Source organism: Bombina bombina, chromosome 5 (assembly GCF_027579735.1).
Source record: "Bombina bombina isolate aBomBom1 chromosome 5, aBomBom1.pri, whole genome shotgun sequence".
Classification (NCBI taxonomy): domain Eukaryota; kingdom Metazoa; phylum Chordata; class Amphibia; order Anura; family Bombinatoridae; genus Bombina; species Bombina bombina.
The window spans coordinates 143,547,831-143,567,681 of record NC_069503.1 but is presented as its reverse complement, the minus strand read 5'-3'; the positions used below and the strand labels follow the sequence as shown (position 1 = coordinate 143,567,681).

The 19,851-nt window shown below is 36.4% G+C and overlaps 1 protein-coding gene across 1 annotated transcript in view; it reads left to right on the top strand.

The window, feature by feature from the left end:
- The window catches only part of TMIE (transmembrane inner ear), a 278,697-nt gene that overhangs the window by 90,295 nt on the left and 168,551 nt on the right, over window positions 1-19,851 (top strand). Inside the window, exon 2 of the mRNA XM_053715654.1 lies at window positions 14,872-14,989. Coding sequence (XP_053571629.1) covers window positions 14,872-14,989 — 118 coding nt within the window. The remainder of the gene's footprint in view (window positions 1-14,871; window positions 14,990-19,851) is intronic.

The following is a 19,851-nucleotide window of genomic DNA, read 5'->3' as shown; positions in this document are numbered from 1 at the left end:
GATTCCAATAAATAAAAACAAAAGTGAGAGAATTGTTTTTGTATCCCAGTATAGTCCCTTAAGTGACAGGATCAGTAAAATTATAAGAAAGAACTGGTATGTTCTAAAGAACTGCAATCCACACATTAGGCAACTACAGGACCCCCACTAATGGCATATAGGCGTATTAAGAATATAAGAGATCATCACCTAGTCAGGACAGATGTAGGTTCTAGCACAGGCCTTAAGCAATCTCATCTAGGGAGTAAAAGACAAGGATGCTACCCATGTCTAGGGTGCATGAGTTGTGGCTCCATTATAAAGGGGCCTCACTTCTTTCACCCACACAGTGGGAGAAAATATAACATTCAGGGTTTCCATACATGTGAAAGCAAGTATGTAATATACTTAATCAAATGCCCGTGCTCCCTTATTTATTTAGGGGAGACTACACAAAAAATCAGGGACCGCATCAGCCAGCACAGAAGTAACATCAGAAGGAAAAATGTTGAGGCCCCCCTGTCTAAACATTTCATTGAAAATAACCACAATATTAGCCAGCTTCGTTTGCAAGTTATTGAGCAGATCCAAATACCTAGGAATGGCGCAGACAGGGAGGTATTACTCAAGCAGAGAGAGATGTGGTGGATCTTTAGAATGGAGACCATGGCACCCAAAGGGTTAAACCGAGACTTTGATCTCTCCTGTTTTTTGTAGCAATTGTAAAGGCAAAAGCTTTTCTTAAGTTTACATAAAATTAAATCTTTTATTGTGCAATAATACTGTCAAATGAGATTCACTATCAAATGAGATTTATTATGAATTGCTACAATGTTTCTGTTAATGGTATGTTACCTACTAAAGAATCAGGCTATGAAATACACACTTTACTATTAATTGTGATAATAGTCAGGGACAAAGATGTTTAACAATAGCTCTAGGAATAGTTATTGTGCAATTTAAATGTTTTTGTAATTTTCTGGTACAGGTGATTCTTTGTTTTTAATTTTTGGTACATTTTCAGTGTAACATAAAGAGTTAATGAAATTTAATGTTTTTGACCACTAGGTGGCGCCATGCAAATAGTGCAACATGGTATTGCCACAAAATTGAAATGGTTTAAATAAGGCATTATTCACTGTTTGTATTAAATTGCATGATTAAGGGGGTCACCCCGAAACGTCGCAACTTTTACTTTTACTAAGGTCTTTAATACATTTTCATAATTTTAATCCACTGTGCTGGCACTTCTCATGAATTTTAAAATGAGTCTTTGACGCTTGCCTTTCTTTTTTTGTTTTGAGTATGAGAGTCCACGTTCCATTTCAGGTTGATTATTGTTTACTATGATCATTTTGTTATGATTACCTAGAAGTTTGCAGTTCGAACTGTGTTAGGGGCTATCTATTAATGATTGTTTCTATTTAAGTTAGTCGTTTACGGATGGTATACTTTGTATGTATTGGTTTTAACTTATGTGTCTCATTAGTATGAATGCTGTGAGTGATTGATAAATATTTGCCATAGGTTTGTAGGAGTTTGACTTTATATTTAGGCTCTGTGTTGATGTATGCTTGATTCTGCTTCACTGTGTATCGCCGTGAGAGATCTCCATGGCAACCGGACAAACAAGCAATGTGATAGGCTATTTGCCTCCCACGTGACGCACCAGTGACTTCTGGGTTTTGGATCAGCGTTGCGGTTTGCTGGTGTCGGGGTGAATCTCTCGGGGCGCTCCAAAGTGTGGGACATAGAGATGGTAGGTCTGTAGGTACCAACCTTTGTTATGTATTGGCTTTTTATTATAGTTTTATAGATATAAAGCTGATGGTTATCCTTGTAGGGTCTGTTTTGATCTCTGATGACCACTAAAGAAAGTACCCCTAAAGCAGTACTACACCACCTTGGTACACAAAAGGGGCACTAAGCGCCCAGCGGGGTCTTGGCAGTGGTGTAGTGAGAAGTCACAAATTGTTCCTATAAGTTGAGTGTAATTTGTAATCCCAGGTTCAGTGAAAATATGATGTAGAATTTCCAAGCGTATACTTAGGTAGAGTCCAATATAGTTATGTTATAGATGATCCCTCATTAGTGATGGTGTAGGAAAAAAAGGGAATGTGAATGAAAGCTCAAAAAATTGTGCAAAATAGTGAGAGAAAAAAAGGATAATCCTTCAACAAAGGATAAAAATACCAAAATGTAAAAATGTGAAAAAATTGTGAATTTTTTTAAAGCAGAAATTGCCAAAAGATGCCATTGATGAAAAAAGATGAAAATGTGTTGAAGTTAGGATAAATACATTCGTAGGTAATATAAGTCTAAGTGATGAAAGTTAGTGAATGAAAAATTATTCTCAAGGTTCAGTTGGGTGTTGCGAGATTAGTTGTGAAAAGATGTTCAAGGAGCGCCAAAAACAGGTAGAGATAGATGAATTATATAAATGTGTTAACAATATATTTAATAAACAATGCTAAATATACAATACTAAAAATCATGGATCCATGATAAAAACAATATGATATACAGACAATTAAAATATGATGTACAGATAAATTAAAATTGGTACAAACTTAAAATCAAGGTAGGCGGTTCAAACACTGGTAAGCAGTTCAAACACTGGTATCAATGTGCAAAAGTTAAGATGAACATATAAAGTCACAAGGATAACAAATGAATACCAAATAAATTAAATGGATGGTTAGTCCAAAAAAAAAAAAGTCAGATGTGAAAAAGGTGAATAAAAATTGTGAATAAAAATTGGCAATAAAAAATGGTCAATAAAAAGGGGGAAAGGTGGGTTCTTGTGGGTGCGCAAAAATGTATGTGTATATATATATATATATATATATATATATATATATATATATATATATATATATATATATATATAAAGTAAAAATATAAAGTAAAAATGTGGAGGGGAGTATCAGTATTTTTGTGTTTAACTTGGAGTAGGTGCTCCCGGATCCTATCCTTGAGAAACCTAGACGTTTGTCCCACATACTGTAGACCACAGCTACATTGTACTACGTAAATAACTCCTTTACTACTACATCATATCAAATCCTTGATTTCATAGCTTACTCTGGAGTTGTGGGAAATGAAGCTCTTTGTCTTAATACCCCTTTCGCATGCTTTGCATGTGATACAGGGAAAGAAACCTCTTATATCTTTGCCAAAAACATCTTTCACTCTCGACTTTTTCTTTCGAGGGACACTAGGGGATAAGATGCTTTACAGATTATCTGTTTTTCGGTATAGAAATCTTGGCTTTGTTATTAGTTTTTCGCCGATTATCTCATCGTCTTTAAGCAGGGGCCAATGTTCTTTTATGATTTTCTCAATTAGATGCCTATTTTCTGTATACTCGGTAATGAATGGGACTTCCAGGACATCTCCTTCGAATAGATTCTTCTTGTCTTTGTGGTTATACTTTAAAAGTTCTCTACGGTCTGTATATCTCACATCTTGAATATGAATATTTAGTCTGTTATCCTCGTATCCTCTTTCCAGAAACCTTTCCTTTAAGACCAGGGCTTGTTCTTCCCATTTGTCGGAATCTGAGCAGTTCTTCTTAAGCGTTAAAAATTAGGGTTAGTGCTGCAACCACAGGTGGAAATCCAGAGATTTAGTGGATGTTCTGCTCTTAGCTGGATTTATCTGTAAAAGATCTGCTCCTAGCTGGATTTATCTGTGAAAGATAATCAGTATAGTGTAGTATGCTCAAAGTAGATATAGATGTAGAAATAAGGCTTACCAGATGCTTGGGATGGTCATTTATTGGCATTAATAAATACACGTGTACTACCTATTCACATCCTAGCTCACTTCTAGTTGAGGTGCTCAGGCTACATCCACATATTCTATTAAAAATTAAAGATAGCAGCATCTTTATTTTTTAATAAAATAACTGCACCAGACAGTATTTGTGGGGTAAAGTTGGCGGGTGTGGAGTATTAGGAAAAAAATGGCACTGAAAAGTGCCATTACGTTGCAGTCTTTGGGAACTGTGTGTTCCCAATAAATATATATGTATATGCTTATATACACATATTAACACATACATCTATATGTATATAAGCATATATATTTACAATTTGCTGCCATTGCTGCGCGACTTACTCCCTTCGTTGCGTTTTGTTTCTGTGCCGTATATGACGGCATCAGAACAAGGCTCCCATTGGAGCCTATGGAAGCACACGCTCATGAGCACAATGCTTCCCAGCAATGCAAATGCAAGCTCGCGTTTGTATTGCTGTCAATTTGTAATACCCGCACATTAGCGCTGTTTGGGGGTGCGCTATAATTCAGCGCGCCACTTGTAATCTAGCTCTTAATTTTTTTAAATGTTTTATTTTTTTTTACTGGAGAAGACCTTGTTTTCATCTAAAATCAAGAAGATCACTGTGGGATATTAATTTCTTTCCTATGGCATGGAGAGTCCACAAAACATTCTAATTACTAGTGGGATATTCACTCCTGGCCAGCAGGAGAAGACAAAGAGCACCCCAGCAGAGCTGTTAATGGGATGGTAAACTTAAAGCAATGTATAATTCTCATACGATTCTAAAATAAAAATAAACACGAGTTTAAGTCATGAAAAATTACAATGTTCAATTGTAATACCTTTATTCTGAACGCAACAGCTACTGCTATCTGCCGACAGCCCCATGACAAAACATTTTTTTTTTTTTTAAATGACGATAATTGCGTGGTCCAATGAAATCCTTTGCGTTTTGGCATTTTAGCAAAGATCAGAAGCTGCATGACGTCACTAACACATGCGCAAAGGAATCGGTTTTTTTTTCTATGCTAAAATGCCAAAACGCCACGGATTTCATTGGACCACGCAATTATTGTCATTAAAAAAATTAAATACATTGTTTTGTCACGGGGCTGTCGGCGGGTACCAGTATATAGTAGCTGTTGCATTCAGAATAAAGGTATTACAATTGAACATGGTGGTTTTTCATGACTTAAACTCATGTTTATTTTAATTTTAGAATCATATGAGAATTAGACATTGCTTTAAGTTTACCATCCCTTTAAGTATCACTTCCCTTACCCATAACCCTCAGTCATTCTCTTTGCCTTGATCACAGGAGGATGGAGAAGATAGTGTTTGAAGATTTTAATCCTTTTAATGGGTACTTTTCCCTGCAAACAAGGATTGATACTATGCTGTGTCTATGTCAATCTCTTTAGTGAGAATAATGGTGACTATTAGCAGTTAGAAGGCGGCGAGGTGGTCTTTGCTTAAACTTCTAACATTATTGCTATCCCTTTTAAAGAATGCCGGAGTTGGTTACTCTGTTCTTTCTTTTCTATAGGTCCCTGGTAGAAATGGTGAAGCTGCCACACCTCAGAAAACAGCTCCTGCCTGACAGAGCAGGATCCACAGGTAAATTCTTTCCCTTCTAGCTTTGAAGGTACCGGCACTATAGGGGTTAAATACTTGTGGAAAGTATTTGAATCTGTTTTAGAGACTTATATTTTTTTTTATGGGGCTCAGGGATAGAGAGTGTATGAAGTGTTTGACAGGTGTTTGTTTTACTTGTTGCAATCGCTTTTTCAGCTCAGCTTAGTGGCCCAATCACTTTTGCTGTGCTGCTGTTGGTTTTCGCGCCATTTTTGTTTGGCGTAATTTTTAAAATTCCGGTTTTCAGGTTCACTGTTTAGATCGGAGTTTCCTCTATCTTCAGTGGCAAGTGGATTTGGGCTGTTCGAGTAACAAGGAGGTGTATTTTGCTACCGGGTGTGTCCGGTTTTCTGTGCTAGTAGGATAACAACTTCTGGAGGGGTAAGACCTCAGCAGAGCTAAGGGTTTTAGGTGCTTATTTATGTTTTATCCCTTCATATAAATAAACTTAATTTGGCATTTAATTTTTTTTTGTTAATTGTTAGGAACTGATACCCAATTATCGACACTAATACTGAAGTTGATTCATTTGAAAAATGCTTATTGTGTTTGGAGGCTAAGATAATTCCTTCTGTACAGTTTTGCTCTTCATGTCTAAACAAAACTTTAAAGTTTAAAGATAAGATGTCTCTCCCTGAGCCCATGTCTCTCAGGATAGTGTTATCCTAGCTACACCTCAGCTTTCCCCTCAAGCTTCCAAAGCCTCACATGCAGTGCCCTGCTGTTCCTCTCAACCTCCTGGGGGTGTTTTTTTACCTGGGGATTTTGTTGCGCAGATTACTTCTGCTGTTTTTGCAGCTTTATCATCTTTTCCAAAAGTTTCTGGTAAGCGTAAGAAGAAATCTAAACATATTGATGTTAGTAAGGCTGACTCTGCTAAGGCTGCGTTAGCCAGTTTGTCTCAATTATCTGATGAGGATAATTCTTCAGTGGCTTCTGAGGGGGAATTGTCAGATTCTGATACTGTAGTGACCAATTCTGCAGATTCAGAGGAGATTAATTTCAGATTTAAGTTGGTTACAACTTCAATTTCTTTTGAAGGAGGTTCTTGCTACTTAGGAAGAATCCAACGCATCTGTTGCGGAGAATCCAAAGAGGTCTAGTAAGCTTTATAGGGTATATGATGTACCCTCATCTGTGGAAGTATTTCCAGTTCCAGACCGTATGGCAGATATTATAACTCAGGGATTGCTTTTTCCCCGTACCCTGTTTTTAAAAAGATGTTTCCTGTTGCAAATGCTATTCGTGATTTGTGGCGCAAGGTGCCCAAGGTAGAGGGAGCTATCTCTATTCTGGCTAGGATAACTACTATTCCTATTGAAGATAGATCAAACAAAGGAGGATAGCAGCACCACCAAAAGTTGTAGTAAAACTATTTATTCACCAACATAATAAAAAAGACAACGTCTAGACATGACTAAGGATGTGAATCCGAAATGTTGTCTTTTTTATTTATTATGTTTGTGAATACATAGTTTTACTACAACTTTTGGTGGTGCTGCTATCCTCCTTTTTTGGATCTACATTGTATCTGGGACTGTGGTGCCAGTCTTGAATAGCTTGCACACCTGCATATTTGCAGCCCCACATTGGGGTTTACTTTGGTGCTGGACCACACTGGACTTTCTTATTCCTATTGAAGATGGTTGTTCTTTTAAGGATCCCATGGATAAGAAGCTTGATGCTTTTTTGAAGAAGATGTACATTCATCAGGGATTACAGTGGCAACCTGTTGCTATTATTGCTACAGTTGCGGGGACAGCATCTTATTGGTGCAATGATTTATCTAATCTTATCCTAGAAGAGACTACTATAGAGGAGATCCAAGACAGGATCAAGGCTCTCAAGCTAGCCAATACCTTTATTTGTGATGCCAACATGCAAGTTCTTAGGTTGGGTGCTAATATTTCTTGTCTTATTTTACTGTTTTAGCTTGCAGAGCTCTCTGGTTAAAATCTTGATCTGCAGATGTTACATCCAAGTCCAAGATTTATCTCTGCCTTATAAGGGTAAAACTTTGTTTGGACCAGGTCTGGCAGAAATTATTTCTGACATTACAGGTGGAAAGGGTTCTTTCCTACCTCAGGATAAAAAGAATAGACCTGTGTCGCCAGCATTCTAATTTTCATTCCTTTCGTAACTTTAAGGGACAGAAGTCTTAATCTTCCAAGTCTGATCAATCCAAGTCTTCTTGGAGGTCCAGTCAGCCTTGGAAAAGGGGGAAGCAAGCTAAGAAGCATTCCATTGATTTTAAATCAGCATGAATGGGCCGCCCCCGATCCTGTACTGGATCAAGTGGGGGGCAGGCTGTCTTTTTTTCAGCAGGCTTGGATTCGCGATGTTCAAGATCCTTGGGCCATAGATATAGTATCCCACGGTTACAGAATAGGTTTCAAATCTTGTCCTCCCAGGGGCAGGTCCACCTGTCAAGGTTATCTGTGAACCAGGTAAAGAGAGAGGCCTTCTTAAACTGTGTAAAGGACCTATCATCCCTGGGAGTGATTGTTCCAGTTCCTCTATAGGAACAGGGTCTACGATTCTGTTCAAATCTATTTGTAGTTCCCAAGAAGGAGGGCACTTCATCCCATTCTGGACCTAAAGTGTCTCAATCAATTCCTCAGGGTTTCGTCCTTCAAGATGGAGATCTGTTCTATTCTTCCTTTGGTCCAAAAGGGTCAGTTCATGACAACCATAGATATTCATGTTCCTATTCACAAGGATTATTACCAGTATCCAAGGTTTGCCTTCCAGGACAAACCTTTACAGTTTGTTGCCCTTCCTTTAGGCCTTGCTAAAGCTCCCAGAATTTTTACAAAAGTTCTGGGGGCTTTTGGCAGTGGTGAGGTCCCATGGTATTGCTGTGGCACCTTATCTAGACGACATTCTAGTTCAAGCACCATTTTTTCATCCAGCAAGATCTCATACCGAGATTATGTTGTCTATTCTACGTTCCCACGGGTGGAAAGTGAATCTGTGAAAGAGTTCTCTTGTTCCAGATACAAGGGTGTGTTTCTTGGGAACAATCATAGATTCCCTGTCCATGAATATTTTTCTAACGGATGTCAGAAAATCCAAACTTCATGTTTCTTGCCTGTCTCTCCAGTCTGCTATTCGTCCATCTGTGGCTCAATGCATGGAGGTGATTGGACTGATGGTTGCCTCCATAGACATCATTCCTTTTGCTCGGTTCCATCTGAGACCTCTGCAACTATGCATGCTCAGTCAATGGAATGGGGACTACTCAGATCTCTCGCAAAAGATAAAGTTGGATTCCCCAACAAGAGTCTCACTCTCATGGTGGGTTTAATAGGACCATCTGCCTCAGGGCACATGCTTCCTGAGGCCTTCCTGGGTGATTGTGACCATGGACGCCAGCCTGTTAGGTTGGGGAGCAGTTTGGGGTTTCTTAAAGACACAGGGTCTGTGGACTCCAGAGGAGTCATCTCTTCCAATAAACATCTTGGAGTTGAGAGCAATTTTATATGCTTTAATAGCTTGGCCTCAACTAGCTTTGGTCTGATTTATCTGATTTCAGTCCGACAACATCACCTCGGTGGCTTACACAATCACCAGGGAGGAACTCAGAGTTCCTTGTAATGAAGGAGGTGTCTCCCATTCTCCAGTGGGCGGAGGCTCACGATTGCCATCTCTCTGCCATCCACATACCAGGGGTGGAAAACTGGGAGGCAGATTTTCTAAGCAGGCAGACTTTTCATCCCGGAGAGTGGGCTCTCCACCCAGGGTTTTCACAATGATAACTCTTAGAAGGGGCTTCCGAAGATGGATCTAATGGCGTCTCGTCAAAATGCCAAGCTTCCAAAGTACAGTTCAAGGTCAAGAGATCCTTAAGCTATTCTGGTAGATGCTTTAGCAGTTCCTTGGAGCTTCAATCTAGCATACATGTTTCCACTGTTTGCCTTGCTTCCACGAGTAATTGCTTGCATCAAACAGGAGAGAGCTTCTGTGATTCTAATAGCTCCTGCATGGCCTTGCAGGATCTGGTTCGCGGATCTGGTGACAATGCCAACTCTTCCACCATGGAGGTTAACTTTCAGGAAGGACCTTCTACTTTAGGGTCTCTTTCTTCATCCAAATCTGGTTTCTCTGAAGCTGACTGCTTGGAGATTGAACGTCTAATTTTGGCTAGATGTGGCTTCTCTGAGAAAGTCATAGATACTATGTTTCAGGCTTGTAAACTGGTAACTCACAGAATTTACCAAAGGGAATGGTGTAAAAACTTTCATTGGTGTGATTCCAAGGGTTTTTCTTGGAACAAAGTAAGGGTTCCTCGAATTTTGGCTTGCTATTTCTTCTGCTCGCAGAGTTTATGAACTTTCAGCTCTGTAGTGTGATTCCCTTTACCTTATTTTTCATGCTGATAAGGTGGTCCTTCGTACTAAGCTGGGGTTTCTCCCTAAGGTAGTGTAGGATCGAAATATTAATCAAGACATTGTTGTTCCTTCTTTTTGTCCTAACCCTTCTTTCCAGAAGGAACATCTTTTGCATAACTTGGATGTTGTGCATGCTCTTATAATTTACCTTCAAGCAACTAAATATTTTTAGCAGACTTCTGCCCTGTTTGTTGTTTTCTCTGGTAAGCGTAAGGGTCAGAAGGCCACTTGTACCACTCTTTCTCTCTGGTTGAAAAGTGTTATCCGTTTAGCTTATGAGACAGCTGGACAGCAGCCTCCTGAGACAACCATTGCTCATTCCACTAGAGCTGTTTCATTTTCATTTTCATGGGCTTACAAAAATGAAGCTTCTGTGAAACAAATCTGTAAGGCGGACACTTGGTCCTCTATACATACTTTTTCCAAATTCTACAAATTTGATACTTTTGCCTCAGCTGAGGCTTTATTTGGGAAAAAGTTTCTTCAAGTGGTGGTGCCTTCAGTTTAGGTCCGCCTGTCTTGTTCTCCCTCCCTCCCTATTCATTCTATGTCCTCTAGCTTGGGTATTGGTTCCCACTAGTAATTAGAATGTGTTGTGGATTCTCCATGCCATAGGAAAGAAAACAAAATGTATGCTTACCTGATAAATGTATTTATTTCAGGGCATGGAGAGTCCACAACCCGCCCTTATTCAAATATAAGACAACAGTTTTTTTGTCTAGTCCTCAGGCACCTCTATACCCTTGTATTGTCTCCTTTTTCTGTTTTCCTTTGGCCGAATGACTGGGGGTTATGGGTAAGGGAAGTGATACTTAACAGCTCTGCTGGGTGCTCTTTGCCTCCTCCTGCTGGCCAGGAGTGAATATCCCACTAGCAATTAGAATGTTTTGTGGACTCTCCATGCCTGGAAAGAAATACATTTTTCAGGTAAGCATACATTTTGTTTTTCATTGAAAAGTGACAAGGTTTACAATATTGGCAAAAGTTCTGCTATCTGCTCAGATATGTTATACTCTTTTCAAATATGAAAATGGTATCATAGATTGGTTTATGATCACTCAGAGGTTAAAAAAGGTATATTAAATTTACTCCATAATGACCGTGCCTAGCTGTGTCCTCTCCAGAAGCAATTGGGATGTTGGTCCTAATATTATGGTGGGTGGAGTTCAGCTACTAAAAAAGATTTGCAGCAAACAAGCTGTTAATAAAACATTTTCACATCCACCTAATATTTGCATGCAGATAAATATTGTAATTACAAGGTGTTTACTTACATTTTTTATTTTATTTTATCTATCTTATCTCCTCTGCTGTGATAATTTAAGGGTTTGATAAAATTAAGCTCCTATATTGCTAAAATGTTGCAGGGTTAAAGATCTGCATTTTGTAGAATGTACTGCAGCATTAAACGGGGCAGGGTCATACCCAGGTTTTAGAGTTTATTATGATTAAGGTGTAAGACACAGTTTTTAGCAAGTTTCAATTTACTTTTTATTATTAAAATTTACTTCATCCTCTTATCCTTTATTGAAAAGCATACCTAGGTAGGTTCAGGAGCTGCAATGCACTACTGAGAGCTAACTGCTGATTGGTGACTGCACATGTATTTAATTGGCTCATCTGATGTTAAATGTTCATTTAACGCCCGATTGTGCATTGCTGCTTCTTCAACAAAGGATTCCAAGAGAATGAAGAACATTTGACAGAAGTTAAATGAAAAATTACTAAAAATAGTGGGTCAGATTACAAGTGGAGCACAAATGTTTGTGCGCAGGCGATATCGGGTTTTTGCGATCGTTTGTGCACAGGTTAAATGGCGCTGGTATTACAAGTTGAAAATAGACGTTGAGAGCAATTCAAGTTAACATTTGTCAAGTTAACGCGTCCTCAGAGCTCTGGTTAAGTCTAAGAAAACAAATCAAAAATACAAAGTCCACTTACACTCATCTAATAAAAAAAAATATATATTTAAAAAAAAACATGATTTCTTTTTTAAAATATTGCACACAATATGCGATTGTGTTTGCGCACAAGTGGGGTTTTTTTCACTTTTTTTTTCTCCATTGACTTCTAGGGGGAATAGGTTAACATTTTACTTTCTGCTCGTAATACCAGCGCAACCCGACGCGGGCAAAAGGTTTACTTCTACCATAATTAGTACTCTAGCGAAAGAGCTAAATAGTGCTCCACTTGTAACCTGTGATTGTTTACCTATTTACATCAATAAAAAAAAAATCATATTAGCACTAAGCTGTATGAAGAATGCGAGAAACTGAAGTGTATTCTTGAGAAATTGTAGTTCAAGGTTTGTTTAATTAACTAAAGCTAGGAACAGAAGAATAAATGCCAGAGCAAATATAATGGATTCTGTTGAATATTTTATAACTGAGTTTTTTTCCTTTTGTTCTATAATAGTGCACATTGATGTGCCGCCCATATTCCTTTTAAGAATGGAATAAACTAAAACAATTTAACTGATACAAATTAAAATAAAAAAATGAAATAATTCATTTTTGGGGAGTTAATGACCCTTTCAATTTTAAAGACCATAAAAGGAAATCTTCTTTATATACAGTCACTTCTTATAGAAATTTCCTCAATATTGATTGTACTTTGCAGATATATTCTGGAACTGAGAGGCTGGTGGCTGAATCAAGGAGAACTAGAGGCGGAGTCACAAAACCAGTGATGGAGTCACATTGTGTCAGAGTCTAGTGGGAAGTGGGCAGTGCTGTGGGGGTGAGGGCTGGGATGGTTGGGGGTTTTGCACTAGATCCACACACTGCAGTTATTATTCTCTTACCAGGACCCCCCCAAACACAAAGCCATTTAATGCCAACTGAAAAAAAATCTAAGTCCCCTAACTATGAATAACCACAGTTTCCTAATTGCTGTTAATGTTTTACCCCCTACCTTTTGTAAAAGAGCGAGGAAAGGTGAGAAAAATCTAATTAAAGGGATATGATGTAACATGTTAGAGCATTTTATGATTGCATTATTGCTTACAATGTGTTTAATCTCTGCAAAGGGATTAAACACACAGTTAAAGTCATAGTAGCAATGCTTTACTGAGAGCTAGCTGAACACATATGGTGAGCCAATGATAAGAGGCATATATGTGTAGCCATCAATCACCAGCTAGGTCTCATTAGTGCATTACTGCTGATTATGATATGTACATATGCTTTTTAACAAAAATACTAAAAGAGCAAAGTAAATTTGATAATAGAAGTTCAATTAAAAGTTTCTTAATGCTCCTATCCCTTTAAATGGAATTCCAGGAACCAGTGTTTGCAAGTTCTAGTGGTTACAAAGAGGAGCATTATTATTATCGGTTATTTGTAGAGCGCCAACAGATTCCGCAGCGCTAAAGCTGAGGAGAGATCAGTGGGGGAAAACCTGAGCTCTCATATTAACATATTTGTTGTTTTAAGAATATGGCCAAGATCACAACAGTCTGTGAGATGTTATTAATCATTTTTGCTCCCTTATTTATTTTATTTGTGTGAGATGAGATAAATATCCAGAAATGCAGCATAAGTAGCTATAAAACATTCTCATGTGTTCTGTTCTTCCCCCACTAGATGGCAGTGTGATTCCATCTTTCACTTTTTAATAAAAACAATCTACCATAATACTGCTGCTAATATATGAAAATAGTTCACCTATTAATCTAGATTTTCCCAGCTTAAACTGGAGAAACAGAAGCCAGAGGTGGTTCTAGAACTTAATATTTGGGGATGGACTAACACAGCACACATAACATATAGAGCCCTTTTCAGCTCTATCTGGGTTCCACACGTGCATTTGGAGGTGCACAGCCCCCCTCAGCCCCCTATAGAACCACCACTGGTGTAAGCACTACAAATTGAAAAAAAAATTTTTTAATTTGAAATGAATCGGTTGCTGTTTATTATTGAAAAGCACATATTTCATTTTTGACATCGCGCCCCAGGTCATTAACACATCTCTCTCTCTTTCTCACACTGTCTGTTTGCAAGCAGCTAATTAATAGCCTATTTATTATAGAAAATCCTTTGTACTGCACACATGGGACAGCTATCTATTCAGATACAATTTACCATTTGCTGTTTTCCTCCTTTACATATAATCACCGTTATTACAATATGCCTGTAGCACATAATTCAATTGCAAAAGGCTTGCACAGTATTACTTACTGAAAAGCACAACATCTGAAAATAGGATTGAGGTATATTCTCAATGATTAGAAAAAAAAATATGGGTCATTATATTTATTTCTATAATCTATTTTGTTTTGTACTCTTTATATCCGTTGTTGAAAAGTATACACCTAGGTAGGCTCTGAAGCTGCTGATTGGTGGCTGCACATATATACGTCTTGCTATTAGCTTTCAGATAGCTCCAAGTAGTGCATTACTGCTTCTTCAACAAAGGATACTAAGAGAATGAAGCAAATTAGATAGTAGAAGTAAATTTGAAAATTGTATGTTCTATCTGAATGATGAAATAAACATTTTGGGCTGTATGTCCCTTTAAACACAGCTACTTTCATCCTTCTACCCTGGGATACTTTAAATAATATAAATAACATTTTATTTTTATTCTTTATTTTTATAAAATGTTAACCATGAATATGGAAGCACTATTTAAACATGTTACAAATATCTTGATTACAATAAAGCTGTGCAATTTAAATTTGAAGTTAACAAGAAGTGTAATTGAGCCTTAAGGACTAGTTGCTTATTGGCCGATAAGCAGATCTCCTTTATCTTTATTGGTGGACAGTGAGGCATCTGACAAGTGTAAAAAAAAAAGAGGGGTTTTTTTGTTTGTTTTTTTGTGTACAGGAACATCCTTTTTACAAACTAATACATTTTGGAATGCTATGTTTGATACAAAATAAAGAAATGACTTCTTTACCCTGATATAAAACATAAACTCATATACAGTAACATAGATATGTCCATTCTCAGTGCTCGGACATATAAAAGTTAAAAGTAAAATTGTTACAAATGATAGGACTTACTAAAATTGAATAATAAATGACAATATTAGTGAATACCGCTGAATTTTATTTTGCATTTCTGTTTCTCATTTCAGGCCCCTACTGATCCTCCTAAGAAAAAGCCAGATCCAGTGACTTCAGAGACAGTTGTATTTTGGGGTCTTCGCCTTTGGCAGGTTATCGGCGTTTTCTCCATCTTTGTCTTAGCAGTCAGTAAGTTACATGTCTTCTTTATACCATTTAAGTCACCTTCTTGACTTCACAGCATCCCTGACATAGGAACACTGTCGGCATTTATCATTGCTCAAGCATTTCTAGTGAAATGTTTGTGCAATGCCCCCACTGCACATTTACGGCCAAATGGCCCCTAGGGGGGTTGTCAGTGATCCCAATCGTATGTGATCGGGCTTATTGCTGTCCGCCACCTCAGAGGTGGCAGACGAGTTAAGGAGCAGCGGTCTTATGACCGCTGCTTCTTAACTCCTGTTTCCGGTGAGCCTGGAGGCTCGCGTGGAAACAGATACATTTGGCTCAATTAGGCCTTAATAGATTGGCCCCTTCATGTGAACTTGTGGGTTTTGTTCTCATTAATGCCAACAATATCACAAGGACTTTGTTAACCATTTGGATGCCAGAGAGGACCACAACTCAAAGCCATAGCAGGCACTTAAGGGTTTAATAAATAAAATGGGATAGAAATTTAAATAAAGAAAATTTAAAGGGAAAGTACTTTTTTTTTAATATCTCGAGCATAGATAAAGCACATGTTAAAAATATTTGTTTTATTAAAATACTTAAATGCACACTAAAAAATACTATAAAGGATTAGAACCTTTTCTTATTGAATTATTGCTTATGTGTAACTATGTATTTAACCCCACAAAAGTGTTAAATACATAGTTAAAACTAGTTCAGATCTGAACACAACTGGTAATGGGTGGGTATACACAAATGCCACTCCTAATTGTCTCACTGGCCCATGTTTGAGTCAGTGCCATTATTGCCAATATGGAGCTTACTTTTACTATGTGCTTAACTACCTTGCAGTCACACTACTGCAATAATAAAAATACTCTAATACATTTTTGTGGTTTTATAGTCCTCTTGAATTTATAAATCTGGTCTCATTTGCATTAGGTATACTCAGAGCAGAGGCCAAATGTCAATTATATCCTGCACTAAGCAAAACTATAACTGTGTAGTATGTGGAAGTGTTAATATTATAGATGGCACTAGGAGTTATATGTAAAGAATAAACAGAGAGTAAATTACTGTGTAGCATGTAGATGGTTAATAGTATAGATGGCACTAGGAGTTATATGTATAAAATAAACAGAGATACATTACTGTGTAGCATGTAAATGATTAATATTATAGGTGGCACTAGGAGTTTTATGTAAAGATAAAAAAGAGTAATTACTGTGTAGCATGTAAATGGTTAATATTATAGGTGGCACTAGGAGTTTTATGTAAAGATAAAAAAGAGTAATTACTGTGTAGCATGTAAATGGTTAATATTATAGATGGCACTAGGAGTTATATGTATAAAATAAACAGAGATACATTACTGTTTAGCATGTAAATGATTAATATTATAGATGGCACTAGGTGTTATATGAACAGAATAAACAGAGAGTAATAACTGTGTAGCATGTAGAAGGGTTAATATTATAGATGGCACTAGGTGTTATATGAACAGAATAAACAGAGAGTAATAACTGTGTAGCATGTAGAAGGGTTAATATTATAGATGGCACTAGGAGTTATATGTAAAGAATACACAGAAAGTAAATTACTGTGTAGCATGTAGATGGTTAATAGTATAGATGGCACTAGGAGTTCCATGTAAAGAATAAACAAAGTAAATTATTGCGTAGCATGTAGATGGTTAATATTATAGATGGCACTAAGAGTTCCATGTAAAGAATACACAGAAAGTAAATTACTGTGTAGCATGTAGATGGTTAATATTATAGATGGCACTAAGAGTTCCATGTAAAGAATACACAGAAAGTAAATTACTGTGTAGCATGTAGATGGTTAATATTATAGATGTCACTAGGAGTTATATGTAAAGAATAAACAGACAGTAAATTACTGTGTAGCATGTAGATGGTTAATATTATAGGTGGCACTAGGAGTTTTATGTAAAGATAAAAAAGAGTAATTACTGTGTAGCATGTAAATGGTTAATATTATAGGTGGCACTATGAGTTTTATGTAAAGATAAAAAAGAGTTATTACTGTGTAGCATGTAGATGGTTAATAATATAGATGGAACTAGGAGTTATATGTAAAGAATAAACAGCGAGTAATTACTGTGTAGCATGTAGATGGTTAATATAGATGGCACTAGGAGTTCCATGTAAAGAATAAACAGAGATACATTACTGTGTAGCATGTAGATGGTTAATATTATAGATGACACTAGGAGTTATATGTAAAGAATAAACAGCGAGTAATTACTGTGTAGCATGTAGATGGTTAATATAGATGGCACTAGGAGTTCCATGTAAAGAATAAACAGAGATACATTACTGTGTAGCATGTAAATGGTTAATATTATAGATGGCACTAGGAGTTATATGTAAAGAATAAACAGCGAGTAATTACTGTGTAGCATGTAAATGGTTAATATTATAGATGGCACTAGGAGTAATATGTAAAGAATAAACAGCGAGTAATTACTGTGTAGCATGTAGATGGTTAATATTATAGATGGTGCTAGGAGTTCTATGTAAAGAATAAACAGAGATACATTACTGTGTAGCATGTAGATGGTTAATATAGATGGCACTAGGAGTTCCATGTAAAGAATAAACAGAGAGTAATTACTGTGTAGCATGTAGATGGTTAATATTATAGATGGAACTAGGAGTTATATGTAAAGAATACACAGAGATACATTACTGTGTAGCATGTAGATGGTTAATATTATAGATGACACTAGGAGTTATATGTAAAGAATAAACAGAGAATAATTACTGTGTAGCATGTAGATGGTTAATATTATAGATGACACTAGGAGTTATATGTAAAGAATAAACAGAGAATAATTACTGTGTAGCATGTAGATGGTTAATATTATAGATGGCACTAGGAGTTATATGTAAAGAATAAACAGAGAATAATTACTGTGTAGCATGTAGATGGTTAATATTATAGATGACACTAGGAGTTATATGTAAAGAATAAGCAGAGAATAATTACTGTGTAGCATGTAGATGGTTAATATTATAGATGACACTAGGAGTTATATGTAAAGAATAAACAGAGAATAATTACTGTGTAGCATGTAGATGGTTAATATTATAGATGGCACTAGGAGTTATATGTAAAGAATAAACAGAGATACATTACTGTGTAGCATGTAGATGGTTAATATTATAGATGGCACTAGGAGTTATATGTAAAGAATAAACAGAGAGTAATTACTGTGTAGCATGTAGATGGTTAATATTATAGATGGCCCTAGGAGTTATATGTAAAGAATAAACAGAGATACATTACTGTGTAGCATGTAGATGGTTAATATTATAGATGGCACTAGGAGTTATATGTAAAGAATAAACAGAGAGTAATTACTGTGTAGCATGTAGATGGTTAATATTATAGATGGCACTAGGAGTTATATGTAAAGAATACACAGAGATACATTACTGTGTAGCATGTAGATGGTAAATATTATATATGGCACTAGGAGTTATATGTAAAGAATAAACAGAGAATAATTACTGTGTAGCATGTAGATGGTTAATATTATAGATGGCACTAGGAGTTCCATGTAAAGAATAAACAGATATACATTACTGTGTAGCATGTAGATGGTTAATATTATAGATGGCACTAGGAGTTATATGTAAAGAATAAACAGCGAGTAATTACTGTGTAGCATGTAAATGGTTAATATTATAGATGGCACTAGGAGTTTTATGTAAAGAATAAACAGCGAGTAATTACTGTGTAGCATGTAAATGGTTAATATTATAGATGGCACTAGGAGTTCCATGTAAAGAATAAACAGAGATACAATAATGTGTAGCATGTAAATGGTTAATATTATAGATGGAACTAGGAGTTATATGTAAAGAATAAACAGAGATACATTACTGTGTAGCATGTAAATGGTTAATATTATAGATGGCACTAGGAGTTTTATGTAAAGAATAAACAGAGATACATTACTGTGTAGCATGTAGATGGTTAATATTATAGATGGCACTAGGAGTTTTATGTAAAGAATAAACAGAGATACATTACTGTGTAGCATGTAGATGGTTAATATTATAGATGGCACTAGGAGTTTTATGTAAAGAATAAACAGCGAGTAATTACTGTGTAGCATGTAGATGGTTAATATTATAGATGGCACTAGGAGTTATATGTAAAGAATAAACAGAGATACAATACTGTGTAGCATGTAGATGGTTAATATTATAGATGGCACTAGGAGTTATATGTAAAGAATACACAGAGATACATTACTGTGTCGCATGTAGATGGTTAATATTATAGATGGCACTAGGAGTTATATGTAAAGAATAAACAGAGAGTAAATTACTGTGTCGCATGTAGATGGTTAATATTATAGATGGCACTAGGAGTTATATGTAAAGAATAAACAGAGATACATTACTGTGTAGCACGTAGATGGTTAATATTATAGATGGCACTAGGAGTTATATGTAAAGAATAAACAGAGAGTAATTACTGTGTAGCATGTAGATGGTTAATATTATAGATGACACTAGGAGTTTTATGTAAAGAATAAACAGAGATACATTACTGTGTAGCCTGTAGATGGTTAATATTATAGATGGCACTAGGAGTTATATGTAAAGAATAAACAGCGAGTAATTACTGTGTAGCATGTAGATGGTTAATATTATAGATGTCACTAGGAGTTTTATGTAAAGAATAAACAGAGATACAATAATGTGTAGCATGTAGATGGTTAATAATATAGATGGAACTAGGAGTTATATGTAAAGAATAAACAGAGATACATTACTGTGTAGCATGTAAATGGTTAATATTATAGATGGCACTAGGAGTTCTATATAAAGAATAAACAG